This window comes from Miscanthus floridulus, chromosome 5 (assembly GCF_019320115.1).
Source record: "Miscanthus floridulus cultivar M001 chromosome 5, ASM1932011v1, whole genome shotgun sequence".
NCBI classification, from domain to species: domain Eukaryota; kingdom Viridiplantae; phylum Streptophyta; class Magnoliopsida; order Poales; family Poaceae; genus Miscanthus; species Miscanthus floridulus.
Window position 1 is genome coordinate 145,457,379 of NC_089584.1, and position 14,054 is coordinate 145,471,432.

The 14,054-nt window shown below is 48.2% G+C and overlaps 3 protein-coding genes across 7 annotated transcripts in view; 1 reads left to right on the forward strand and 2 right to left on the reverse strand.

Moving 5' to 3' along the window:
• LOC136451079 (RNA-binding protein BRN1-like) overlaps window positions 1-317 on the forward strand; it is a 12,684-nt gene extending 12,367 nt beyond the window's left edge. For 2 of the 3 annotated variants that reach the window (XM_066451823.1, XM_066451822.1), the window contains one exon: window positions 1-317. This exon is cut by the window's left edge and continues 133 nt beyond it. In XM_066451823.1, coding sequence (XP_066307920.1) covers window position 1 — 1 coding nt within the window. In that variant the 3' untranslated portion in view covers window positions 2-317. The other variant, XM_066451824.1, reaches the window with a different exon arrangement.
• Window positions 318-1,345: 1,028 nt separating this feature from the next.
• Window positions 1,346-2,223, reverse strand: LOC136453995 (uncharacterized). Its single transcript, XM_066454547.1, has one exon. It carries the CDS (start codon window positions 2,117-2,119, stop codon window positions 1,520-1,522), a length of 600 nt encoding a protein of 199 aa, XP_066310644.1. The 5' UTR covers window positions 2,120-2,223; the 3' UTR covers window positions 1,346-1,519.
• Window positions 2,224-3,840: 1,617 nt separating this feature from the next.
• On the reverse strand, window positions 3,841-8,862 carry LOC136451086 (uncharacterized). 3 transcript variants are annotated; one of them, XM_066451829.1, is made up of 5 exons: window positions 8,245-8,862; window positions 7,146-7,255; window positions 6,690-7,061; window positions 5,192-5,933; window positions 3,841-4,487 (listed from the first exon to the last, which is right to left on the reverse strand). In XM_066451829.1, exons 1-5 carry the CDS (start codon window positions 8,516-8,518, stop codon window positions 4,468-4,470), a joined length of 1,518 nt encoding a protein of 505 aa, XP_066307926.1. In that variant the 5' UTR covers window positions 8,519-8,862; the 3' UTR covers window positions 3,841-4,467. The 3 variants fall into 3 exon arrangements, with proteins under 3 accessions (XP_066307926.1, XP_066307927.1, XP_066307925.1); XM_066451830.1 differs by having other exon boundaries at window positions 3,841-4,359; window positions 8,245-8,861; XM_066451828.1 differs by having other exon boundaries at window positions 3,841-4,450; window positions 8,245-8,859.
• Between the last annotated feature and the right edge of the window lie 5,192 nt (window positions 8,863-14,054).

The window sequence follows — 14,054 nt, forward strand, 5'->3', positions numbered from 1 at the left end:
ACAAAAGGCCAGCAGCTGTTATGACCATACCACGCCATCCGGTCCTCGGTACATATTTGTCGGATAATTGACCGTCACCACATTGTTTCTTCTGCTCCCCTACCCCCTCAGGCAGCTAGTGAGGTCAGGGCCTGGGGAGAGACCCGTGTACCCTCTTTGTTCAAATTCACATTCTTGGAGATTCGTCACCTCGTGTAATTCATTGCAGCAGCCATAGGCCGTAGCAGCAGTTTGTACCTTGATCAGAATCACTTGTACACAAAGACTTGCCTATTCATTCAATTGTTACCTCCTCTAACTGACAGCCAGTTTTCATGCTAGAATTCGCTGTGGTTTACTGTGACAATCTTTTATTTGCCGCATCATTTCCTGACGAACGAAACGATCCATGGTCACTGACTGCGCCACCATGATCTGAAAGAAGTTTCAGGACATGGTTAGTGGGGGCAGCAGGCAGCATGGCTGATTTTGATGGCTGGACAGAACAGAATGGCTGGGTAACAACTCACGGGAGTGCAGATGAGTAATGAAGCAGTTAGGATAGGAGGTGGCGCATCAGGACAGGAACAACTCGGAATGGCTGTGCCATGGCCCGCCCGTGGGCGCCAGTGGCTTTTTGGTGGGGCCTTGGGACGAAGACACCAGATCTATCTATCTATGAGTAGCTTTTTGGTGGCAGCCTACAGCCGGGTGCGTGCCCTGCCAGGTCGCCAACCGCAGCGGGGAGTGTCGCTGGATGGATGAACATGAGTTTGTTGGGAAGCCGATGAGTATCGTTGTCTTGCAATCAAGGCATCCGCCCGCTAACTACCCGTCCGTCAGACTCAGACACCGACCGCGTCCGAAATCGGATTCGGACGTCTGGAGCGACGCCGGCGCCAGACACCTTGCCTGCGTCAGGCATCCCTCCCATCCCAGGTGTTCGATTCCGAGATGCATCTGACTCTGAGGCCGCTAGGCTAGGGTGCCACTGGCACGGCATCTCGGCTGAACTCTTGGGCGCGAGTGGAACGAATGCCGTCGCCCGTCACCGAAACACGCCACCTCCCCTCCTTGCCTACGAAGCTCTTTCCGTAGCGCCAAATTCGCTGATTTGGCCTTATCCTATTCCTACTAGTATGCGAGTCACACACGTGTGTACCAGTACCATCCATCAGTTGGCTATTTGTCAGTTAAACTGAGCAGCCAGACAATGGCTCTCTCTATCTGCACCCGTCCACACACACACAGCATTCCATTTCATCATACAATTCTGGCATTGCATTGCAATTCTGGTATATATAATGGCCACTTGGGCCTACGACGGAGCCTTCAACAAGCACTGGCGAAACCAAACAGAAAAAAAAAATCCAATCCAAACTGAGCAACAACATTTATTTACCCCATATTTCAACACTAAACCACCAGGCCAGTGACCAAGTCATCCATAGGTGACTCGAATGCACAACACATGATGTCATCGTTGTTTTGACATCACGCATGCAAACGAAGCGCCGAACAGCGGAGGTGCAGTGACACGCTACACCTTGTAGAGCACCCCAGCAGCGGCTGCAGGGTGCAGCTGCACGCCGCCGGCGCCCGCCCTGGCCCTGGCCTTACAGCCGTAGTAGTACTCCGCGAAGGGCACCACGGCGCCGCGCGCCCTGCCGTCGACCCCGCCCCCGGCCATCGTGGGCGACACCTGCAGGAACATGTAGTTCCCGGCGAAGAGGTCCCCGACGTAGGGCCGGCCGTCCCTGAGCCGGCGCGCCACCCTGGCGACGGACGCGCGCACCCGGGCCCCGGCGGCCGCCGCCCTCCGCCGCAGCGCGCGCGCCAGGGCGCCCCAGGCCCTCAGGCGGCGCCGCGGCCTGCCGCCGCCTCGCCACGGCTGCTGCCTCCGCCGCTGCCGCGTCCCCCTCGCCACCAGCGCGCGGTAGTAGGACCGGTACGACTCCTCGATGGCGGCGGCGGAGGCCGCGGCGCACGGCGGGTCTCCTAGCTCGAGTCCGGTGGTAGGGGCCGTCGTGGCGGGAGGATGAGGAGGAGAGGGAGCGGCGGCGGGGAGCTTCCTGAGCCTGTGGTAGGAGAAGCTCCGGCGGCCCATGGTCGCCAGGTACGACGAGCCGCCGGCCGGCATGCTGGGCCTGCGCTGCTGGCGCAGGAGCGAGCTAGCCGTGAGGGATGGAGGGAGGGAGGGAAGGAGGCGGCGTTTTTGTACTTGGAGTGGAATAGAATGGACGACAACGGCTGTTCGGTTGGCTGGTTATCGGCTGATTTGTGATTTGTGTGGGAGAAAAATATCGTTTTGATTGAGGGAAAATGAAAATGCTGTTGCGATGGATGCGTGGTTGAACTGGATGGAGCTCGGAGTGCGCCGTCCCGTCCCGTCCGTGCGAGGTGGGTGTAGCTGGATGCTTCACTGTAGTACGATGGAGATGGATGGCAGCACGACAGAGCGACGGCAATTTTTAAGGAGGCGTTAATGTAGCTGGCTGGCCGACGGCGGGCAGGTGCGTGGGGACGGTGGGGTCTCCGATCCGGTTTCCGGTGTGTCCTCGGTAGTCGGTGCTCAGGCACAGGCAAACGTCAGAATGGGCTGGGCTAGGCTTGACGCGTCAGAATGGGCTGGGCTACTCTATCTGAGCCAGACACTCCTGTGTGTCCTACTGTCCTGTAGCGAGTTATCGTCGTAACGGGGCCAGTTATAGCTGCCACGCCCGCGCTGCACGGTTGGTTTGGTGATGTACCCAGGTGTTGCTTGATCGCTAGTCCGTGGACTAAAGTTTAGCCTCTAAAATTTAGTCCCTAAACTTTAGTCCTGCTAGGTTGTTTGATTCATGGGCTAAATTTTAGTCCTCTAATCTATCATGACTGATTTGCCCTTATTTAATTATCCATGCATGCAAGCGGCAAGGGGTATCGTCTGCCCCGAGAGAGTTTAGCCCGGTTTATGGCATCTTTAGGAGTAAAAGATTTTAGCCTAGTTTTTAGCCATTTATTGATAACATCTTAGTTCTATTTTTTGTACTTCTATTGCTTGATTGTACGACTCAACGATCTTAGTTGACATTACAACTTTATCATCTTAGCCTCGTTCGTTTGGCTGAAATTGACTAAAAAAACAAGCCAAAGCTGAAATATTGTAAGAGAAAAACACTGTTCCAGCTTAAAAAAAACCCCGAATAAGCCAACTTTTAAGGTAAGCCGAGCGAGGCCTTAATGTTATGTCTTAACCTAAGTTGATTCTACGATTCTATTAAATAGAACTTACGGATTGTTAAGACTTCTGAATTTACAATTTTATGATTTTAGTAGTTATGACCCTACAAATCTATGATCTTATAATTGTTAGAAGTTCCGCTTCGACTCAGAATCACGATTTTAACAATCTTTAGTCTCTTCGCTCGCTCGTATACGATCGTGGATTATAAGCTGGAACAGTTTTTTTCTCACACACCAAAACAGCCAGCAGTAAATAATCCACGATCATTTACGACAAAACGAACAGACTGCTTAATCGTTACTACTTTCTCATAGAACCAACCCCGCGACCGCGAGGATATACACAATGGCCCTATTTGGTAGAACAGTCAAAACAAGGGTGCACAAATGAAGAAAAAGCACGGTCAAAATAAGATCATAGAAGAAAAAACTGAAAAAAAAAGTATATTGTTTGCCTGTTTGTTTCAGCTTACTTTGACCATACAAGCAGCTTATAAGCTACACCAAACAGGGCCAATGTATTCCTGCAGCAGCTTCTCTACTACTAGCATGCATGCAAGGAACGGAAGGAGCCGTGACCACTGATCACAGAGCTCGACGATTTCATTCTACGGCATTAAGCACAGTCTGATCAGAGAACCATGAAACACTGCAGGTTAAGATAGGATAGCACAGCAAAACTGAGCGTGGATGGATGCGAAACGAACCTCCACGAAACTGGAGGTCTTTACACTTGACGAGCCTGCTTCTGCCGAGTTCAGCTTCAGCATCGGCAGCAGCAGGAGTACACTACACACACGGTGGCAGACCCAGGGCGGGCGGAGGCGCGCGCTACACAAGGGCCTGCCACCCCATGTGGCTTTGACCACGACGCACGGCCGCCCGTCCTGCGGTTTGCCATGCCTTATACCCATCCCATCCCCCCATATTTACATGCAGTGACAACTGAAAACTAGCAACGAGAGAGTGTGACAGCCCGCCGAGGGGAGAAGGGCCTCTTTTGCCCACCCACCCCCGGGAGCTGATGGCCGCCTGGCCAGGCCAGAACCAGATATGCCGCCGGTGGAGCCCCGTGCGTCCTCTTCTCTTCTGACCACGTAAGGCGGTGGCCACGGAGGTTGCTGATATACATCTGGTTGGCCGGCCACGTACCTCCTTCATCGTAGCAGGCTCGTTAGGGTCCATAAAGCGAGGACAAAAAGGACCCAGCTGCAGGGAACATCGCCCTGCATCCTGGTGGCGTAAGCTGCAATACCACAAACATCATGTAGCCAGCGAAGAGACTACTTTGGTATCAATGAGGTGAACATGATAACGAGTGCCCTTCATGGCCTGATGGGCTCACTGTATTATTGTACTATATGTCAACACCATGGCGTCTTACTGTTAGCTTGTCAGCGATATGATTTCCTACCTATCGTTGTTGGAAAATAAATGGAGCACTGCATTATTCTCCAGTAGCTGAACTAACCATAACTATCACCCTATGCCAGTTTCCGAAAACAAAAGTACAACTCGGATTCCCTTTGTATTACCATATGCCATCATGGAAAAACTAAACTTCCTCTTCCTAACAATTATTATGTAACAGTTGATGTAAACAGTATTAACAGGGAAATAAGATCAGGGAAACAGTATTAACAGGGAAACAGTATTAACAGTTGATGTAAACAGTATTAACAGGGAAATAGAAGAACTTGCCAATTTAACCTCAACTAATTATGCCATTAGGCAATAAGATCAGGTGTGGGATTAAGTGAAGGGAATATATCGCCTTATCCTTACAAGCACAGATTGTGATTAAGTGGGACAAATACTTGAATGAACTGTTCAAACCCTCATGTGAGTATATAACGTTAGACTTCTTAATCTTTGCACAATGTTTTACTTCCTATGTGCGTACTCTACTCTAGAGCAGATAAACTAAGTGCCTTTTCAGATAACAATCTACAACAGTTGCAAAAGCATAAATGGAAAAGGAACTCACATGAATGAGGTGCAGGTGCCACTTGTGACATCCCAGCAGGATCTGCTCGTGTTGCCTCTTCACTTGGAGCAGGACCTGCTCCTGTTCCACGTTCACTTGGAGGATGTGGATGAGCAAACAAAACGGTGGGCAAAGGTGGCTCTGGTAGAGCAGGAGGGGGAGGAACAGGAGATCCACCCTGCATACTGGGACCATGTCGAGAACGACTAGCAGGCAAAGGTGACGATGGATGTGGCGGTAAAGCAATGGAAGGAGATCGGTGATCATTAGCTGCAGGCTCAGCTGCTGGTGTAACAGGCCCTCTTTTCTTTGGCTTGTTTTTGCTGTATGGACATCCAGATGGAGGTGGAGCACTATATCTGGGTTGCGGCACAGGAAAATGTATTGGAGCGGGAGCAGAAGCTGGATGCCTGTTGTCGTCATGACTGTGGTGACGGTGATGATGGCCGTGATGACCACGATGATGCATGGGTGCAGGACTCGGTGCATCAGAACCTCCTCCACTATGTAAGGAATGCCTAAGATAGGATGAAAGGCTAATCTGTTTTACCCTTCCAAATACTGTATGATTCAGACCCAGGTTTCCCGAGGATGAAGATGAATTGGTAATTGTCCGTGCCAACTGCTTCATCCTTGGTACAGATGGCTGGTGATTTCCAACTTCGAGGACAATGGAGGTCTCAACAATTGTTGGAGGGAGAATTGTTGAACCTTGCAAATTTGTCAATTTGATATACAGATTCTGCAATGCAAAATATTTGAAACTCAATTGACAGGAAAAGGAAAGAGAATATACTACTACTAGGTGATTCCTCCCTTCTCAATTTTTCTTTTGGCTTAGAATAGAACGACAAGTCCAAAGCACCACACAAAAACAAAAAAAGAAGGTACAAACAACTATTTGTGCTTCGTTCTTTTTTACTTCTTGTGATCACAAATATAACTCCATCTAGGTTTGTCCTCAGTGAAACTTTTTTTAACTTTGACTATATAGATTGACAGCAAAATTTTGACATTACTATATTTATGATGGAAAAAAAGTTATAGTGTTTAACACTTTTCATTTAAGACGATATGTTTTTATAGATATTGGCATATTGCTTGTCAAAGCTTAAAAAAATACTAAGGGCAACCCTAGATGGAGCTATATGTGTGATAGTATGTGAACTGGTGTCATATGCCTACAGTACATGGGTTCCATATTCACAGGATTATTTGAACACGTGGCCAGCAAATGAATAAGTAAATGACAGAAACTTTCATCAGAGATTGCAATACATCTACAAGATTATATGCATCACTTGTATGCAAATTTTGCATAAATATGCATAGACTTTTGGAGTGCCATAATCACCAAATGCCTAAGCTTTTGGCATAATGAAGGTTAGAAGAATCAAATGAACAAATCTCACATGTACATACGCTTCATCTTTTGATTCTATCAAATTGAACACACAATGCAGACAAACACAAAGAAACGCCAGAAGGTACAACTAACCTCGTATGGATTGAGTAGTAGTCCTGCCTTCATTTGATCCTTCAACTCGTTAGTTCTGTCTTGTAATTTGTAGATCGGATAGTTCAGAGTAAAATTAAAAGTCGCATGGGGCTTCTGAAGAAGAAAAGCAGTTTGTGGAGGGATGATTGTTATTCCTCCTGGGAATTTAATTACTTCAAAGGATGATGAATTCCCGAATAGGGGCTCAGTCAAGTGGATTGTTGACTGCCGTACAACCAAGGACATGAACTTTGATCTAAGAATGCTCAACCATGTTGATGATACAGTCACGTTCTCTGGGAAAGGGACAATGTTGAAGATGATGTTTGTCCAGTTTGATCCATCTAATGGATGTAGCGTATTCACAACCACCTGTATAGAAGTTCGAGATCAGTTTAAGGCAACTGGATGCAAATATCAAGCCATGTGTAAGATCAAGGGAACTGGAGGGCCTACCGTGGAATTAGGAATGCCAACTTCCTCATATATATCCAATTCGAGCTGGGATTTATTTCCACTCAGCTCAGGAACTGTCTTGTGTAGCCTAAAGCTTGCCACTATAGCAGCTGCAAAATATCGGTTCATTAGTAAAGATATGCTATAATGGAATGTTTGTTGCTATGAACCCAGTGCAAGATTATATTTCATATATGGTTTAGGAATGGACCATAGGTCAAATTTCTGTCTACTGATCTATCGGGAATAAACAAGGTATGGCAAGTCCATCCCACAGCAAATAAGATGAATAGAAAAAACCAATGTACAATCCGACAGACTAATGCAAACTCATCCACAATAAGTCAATAGCAGCATAACACAATGCTAGGTGGCCACACTAAATCTAGTAAGGCACGCAGAATCAATATCCCTGGCATCATCAAATTTAACGAAACAAGGAATCTAATATGCTACATAAATCAGCAAACAACACAAAATAGGTACTCACCGCACCCTATAGTCCCTAGCCTACCTAATACTGTGACCAGGGCAGAATAGTAGCCCCATTTTAGCAGAAAGCTTGTTGCCTGTATAAACATACTATGTTTACAAGAATAGCACCAACACATGCCAAAGCAGGGGCCCTTCCTTGGAGTTGTTTCGAAAAAAAATTTCACCCATTCGCATAACGACTCACTCATTTTGGCTGAATATTGCCCCAAAACGGAATTTCGCCCCCCAGAAAAAAGGAGCACCGACACTTGTCCAACAGCCTAAGCAGCACAGATCAAACTCAAGCATCACCATCCAGCAGAAACGAACCATACGCGACTAAATTTGCAGGCCGTACACACCAACTGAGAGCAGAGAGCTCTACTGGAAGATCCAGCTTGCGGCCCGAACACGCAACGTCTCCGCAAGGCTCCTCGCAGTCAAAGGCAATTCAAATTTCCAGCCCGAAACCGCAACTATTCACCGCGCGCATCCAGATCCAAAGCCGAGCATCCACCAACGAACTCCCAGCGCAAAGCAAACGCAGATCGAGCATAGAACCGCCACTCGGCGACTGCGGCCGAACGGAACCGAGATCTCGCAATGCGGTGGGTGGAGCGCTCACCTCCGAACTCGTCGCCCGGATCCGGGCCCTCCTTGCCGCCGCCCCGCCCCGCGAAGGGCGGGAGCCAGAAGAGCGCCGACAGCAGCACGGCCACCCCGAGCACGAGCGCCGCCACGCATTGCAGCCGAACCACCCTCGCCGCCCCGCCGTCTCCGCAGCAGCAGAAGCGGCGGGTTCTACCGCCCCTGCTTCCTCCTGCGCCGCCGCCTGCGCCGCCGCCCGCCCCGTCCGGCGGCTGCTGCTGCTGCTGCGCCTCGCCGGCGTCCTTCCCCATCCGGCGCCGCGATCTCACGCATCCCGGCCGGCTGCCGCCGACGAGCGAGGGGTGAGGGAGCGCCCCGCCATTGCCGCCGCTGAGTGGGTGGGTGCGCGTGCGTGCGGTCGGCCCAGCTGCTGGTGGTGGCTCTCTCTCTCTCCCTAGGGTTAGGGTCGCGGGTCTCTCGCCGCGTCGTTGCTTAAGGAGGAGGCGATGGAGGTGGGCGAGGAAGGTGAGAGAAAGGGAGAGGTAAACCGCAGCGAGGTGAAATGGAATGCGAATGCAGCCGAAGAGGAGAAACGAGAGCTAGCTCTAGCTTCTGTGTAGTAGTCTCGAGGAGAGGAGAGAGAGCAGCGGCGGTTGGAGACTTTTAGAGGGAGAGAGAGTGAGATTAGTCAGGAGCGACTAGGTTATTAGCGGGTATAAAGGACTCGTGGATAGGTTTATTAAAGCCGGTAATTTGGTTTTTTGGTTGTGTTAGTGTGGACTATTTATGCCTTTTTGAACTTTTTTCTGATAGATCTCTGTTCTGGGGTTGTTTTCATTAGCTTGTCTTTGTTTGGGTTTTGGTGGTGGATGGTTTGAAGATTTTGAAATTGGGATTGGGGGGTTGGGTTTGTACCGGAAGGTTGCAGTCCTAAATTTAGTTAGAGTTAACTTTATTTTAGTCGTGTTTATAAAAAAAGAACTTTACTACAGCCTGCGCGCGCAGAATTTGTAGCTTCCGTGCACACATCTCTACACAACAGTTTTTGGTCGAAAAAAATAGCAGAACTTCTTCCCTGACTCCGACACCCTTACTGCCACCGGCCTGTCGTGGCGAGCTAGGGTTTCACTGGAGCTCTAGCGAAACCCTAGCTCGCCCCCTCCCTCCCCTCCCCCCTCGCCACCGCCACCATGGCCGGAGCTCCCTCGCCCCGACCCGGCCTGGGCACCCCTGTCGCCGACAGCTCCTCTAAACCGCCTGTCAACCATCGTCACTGTCTGGCCTGCCTGCCTCCCCATGGTTGGCCATTCTATAGCCCGTCGGAGTTGGAAGAGATGATAGGGAGAGCTCGCCGGAACCCTACCTCGGAGATCCAGGAGGAGGAGGGAGAGAGGAGAGAGTAGGAGGAGACCAACCTGGCGCGGATCCACTGGATCCGCCATGGCTGCCACGGGCACGGGTAGGATGCCACCGGGAGGAGCTCGCCGGTTGTAGTCTCTGGTTGCTATCGCCGGTGAGAGAGAGAGAGAGTGCGTGGGCGGGGATGGCTTTGAGTGCAGGGGGCGGGCAGGCTGAGTGCGGGAGGTGGAAGGCGTGCGGGCGCCAGCGCTAAAGCATGCGTAGGCTTAATTAAGCATTTTCCAAAAAAAAATAACATTTAAGATTACAAATAGATATATTATGAAAGTATAGATTCATAAAAATAATACTTATTTAGTATGATAACATTAATATATTTTGGTACAAAATTGAGATAATTTGACCGATAACTATTTTAGAATGGCATCTTCTAGGATGGAGGAAGCATTTACCATAAAGTATATGATCTTAAAAAATACAGTACACTTATATAGAAGTGATTTTAATCATTTTTTTAAACACGTACATACGCACTCACCCTATGAGCACAACACACAAAAATACATATATGAGCACCTCTAAAAATGGAGTGAACAAAAGATCTTGAGGCTGACGAACTCATCCCAAACAGCTCGTTGTTGATGGACATGTCACGTTGTCTACCACTGTGTTAAAATTCTAAAATAAATCGGAAAAAGTGTGATCGGATTTCACCCTTAGTTTCCGCAAGTACTACTGGAAAAGTGGAAGCTCTCGACTCAAGTTTAATGCAAGTCCCACGGGTGGTGATGGTCGAAGCTAATGACAGGTTGTGGGCGCAATAAATGAAAAACAAAGATGGGAACACACAGCACTGCCCGTGGGATATCCCTGATGCCGAACCTTCTAGAGAACCAGATCAGCTAGCTGATGAGGTGAAGAAGACCTGACCTGACGCTCCACGGAGCTGATCATACCTAAAATTGACCCGTACAAGTAGTTTTTTTAACCCTTTTTTAAACTAATTTTAAATCTAACACTGTTTTTTTTTTCAAAACTAACACTTTTGGCCGCGCCTATTTCACTGACGCGGCGAAACGCCTGTACCGCGCCATGCATGGTGGCGCGGCGAGAGGGTTGACGTGGCGACGACCGGGGCGCTGATCGCTGACATGGCAGGGTCTGCCGCGCCACCGATCTTGGCGCGGCTCTGACGCGCCCTGAACTTATACAGTTCCCTTACCTCATCTAAACTTTATTTTGCGTTAATCTTGCTGCCACAGGTCATACCGGGTAAATTTGCTAAACATTTCGGAGACAAAATAGAAGAAAGTATTACTCTTGAATCACTTGGCGGTTATACTTTTGATGTTCAAGTTGCCAAGAATATGGACATAATAGTGCTTCAATCTAGGTGAAAGTCATTTGTTAGTGTCCATGACTTGAAAAAGATAGACTTCTTGGTATTCAAGTATGATGGGATGTATCGGATGAAGGTTCTTATATTTGATCCTAGTGGTTGCGAGAAAGTACCACCATGTTTTGTCACGAAAAATGCTATTAGTGGTGGACGGAAGAGAGAAGAACCCATTGACATTTCAAGCAGCTATGCTAATCTTCCCATGAGAACACCAGAAACTAAAAATAAAACATTGAAATAAAGGGATAGGAGTAGGATCATTATCACTTCATCAAGATCACTATCCAACTCATCAGGTTGAGTCATAATGTCATCAAACCTAGTAGCATCTATGTATATCTACAAGATCATGACATCTTTGTTTTGTTTGGTCACAGGAGGAATGATATCTTCAGAGGACAATGAAGCTCATTCTGTTCCAAGTTACATGCTCCCACGAGGCATCAGCCTTGATAGTATGCAAAAGAAAAAACTGAAAGAGAGACTCCTAGCTATTTGTTCTGAAATCCCCATCTATGTGTGTGTCGTGAAGAAGTCAAACATTTCTGAAAGATCTCAAGCTATGGTGAGTTAGGTTTTTCTCTTTTTTGTTCCAGATTGATATTAATATTGCATTTCAATTGCACATCCTTCAGCAAGCAGGTTGTTTAGCTTCCTAGACTCCTTGAAGAAATTTACAAGCTAAGTTCGATGAAAAACTTTAACTGTTTTGACTTTCGAACACCGAAAACCCTTTCCCTCTATAACAAGAAAATCTCCAGAAAATACTCTAATGTATGTCTTCCATTGAAGAACAGAGTGTTGATTCTTCAGTGTCATGGCAAGAGTTGGGAAGTGATTTGCCGCATTCAGGTTCCAAAAGCTCAACGCAAAGTTAAAAGGCTTTTCAAAGGGTGGGCACGGTTTGCACGTGACAACAATTTATAGCTGGGAGATATCTGCCTCTTTGAGCCACTGAAGACCAAGAAGTACATGTGCGTAACATTCGCAAAGAGTGAGATTTGGAAAGTGCTTTCTGTTGCTGTTTTCGACTTGTGCTTTTGGATTTGATAAGAGTCGCTTATGGTCATGTGTGTCAGCCGTTGGAGCCAACTTTTGTAGTAGTGATATTAAAGCTTTTATACTTGGCAAGGGTACAACTTACTCTGTTTTGTTAGATAAGGGAACAAAGTGGTACAGCTTACTCTGTTGAGTGCTGAACAATATAATCTATGGTCTATCCATCCCCTAATTAGTTGACTGCGCCGTGTGGGCCGTGTGGTACATCTGTCTAGTGCGCCGTGTGGGCTGCACGGACGATCATGCGCTAGGCAACGATAATGCTCACGTGAGCAGTGGGCGCGACGCAGGCGCGGCGATGGGCTTGCGCGGCGGGCAGGCGTGGCGGGTACGTGCGGGCAGGCGAGTGGGCAGGGCGTGGCGCGCGCGGGACTGGGCCGCGGGCCTCTAGCCGTCTCTACCGCGCCACTGATCAGGGCGTGTCAGTGCCGTGCCAAGTTCGGTGGCGCGGCAGACCCTACCACGTCATCGGTCAGCGGCCCGGTCGTCGCCACGTCATCCCTCTTGCCGCGCCACCATGCATGGCGCGGCATGGGCGTTTTGCGCACCGTGGTAATAGGCGCGGCCAAAAGTGTTAGTTTTGGGAAAAAAAAATTAAACAATGTTAGATTTAAAATTAGTTTAAAAAAGTGTTAAAAATTCTACAAGTACAGGTTCTGCTTCCTAGGCAAGGATGTGAATCGTGAATATACATGTCCATATGGGTCGGGCCTAATGGGGGGCATGAGGCACGGCCTGTTAAGGCCTCGCCCAAGCACGATACGGCCCGTATGACTTCGTGCCCGTGTGTAACACCCTAGGTGTTTGCCACTGGTTAAGCAATGGGTTTGAGCTCAAACATGGCATATTAAGTAATGATGAAGATGTCAAGGTCAAACCTATAGAAATGAGCCCCAACCTAAACTCGGATGTTGCACCATTGCTTTACATATAGGCCCTTTTAAAGATATATGCTTGGCTGGTGTTATTGAAATATCTTCATGTGTCTCACATCAATACCCATCTATATGGATCACTGGAAAAGTTTCATGAAGTTTGGAATCAAAAAGTCACATGAAATGATAAGTTATATCCTTATTGGAATGACTTTGCTAAGTGCTTAAATTGCACTATTAAGTGAATGAGAACATAAGATGTCAACCAAATCTTGCAACCATGCCCAAATGACTCTAGATGAACTCTACAACAAAAGTCATGAAAGGTCCATGTTGAGCAAATGCCAAGAAAATGCTCCAATGGATCAAAAAGGCTAATTTAAGCTTCGTCGTGATCCTATTTTGGTCAAAGTAGAACAGTAGGTTCTATACCAGTTTTGAGGTTGGACCTTAAATGAAAGTTGTAGTCCATATCATGTAGAACAAACTTGGTTTTTGGACTAAGAGCTAGATCAGCTTGGAAGTAAGTCAAATCGAGGTCGCAAGATCGAAATTGCTGTGGTTTTCAACACTTAGAATTATTCTAAGTCAGTTTCGCTAAGCAACAACGTTGACATTCCGCGTTCTCTAAATTTTGCTAAGCAACTTGATTTGGTACAAAAACAAAAGTTGGAGTTTACACCTTGGTGAAGAGCATACAAAAAGTTGGATTCAGTTTGAAGAAGTTTTGACCACCGAAAGTGAGTTTTCGTGACTACCGTCAAGGTGTTGACACTGCTGTTTTGACATACATTTATCTTCTAATATGTTTTGCTAATGGCTAAACCCCCTTAATGAAAAACGTAGAGCTTTGTGCGGGCTTCGATCTTCGTATTCGGCCTAGGTCCTGATTCGGCCTGGAAATAGCCCAAAATCGCGTCCCACGCTGATCCCGCCATCGCCCGCCACCTATTCGCGAAAACGCCCCAGCGGACGACATGCGCCCTGTGCGTGGCGGCCATGCGCGAGCTGCTCCCCCATCTCGCTGGACGCGTGTCTCCGCGCCCCGACCACCTCCAGAGCGGGTGCCCGAGCTTCTCTGCTTCCTCCCTCACTTCCTTTGCCAGTCCCTCGCCTCGCCCTCGCTCTGAGCCGCGGAAACGGAGCCGCCATGGA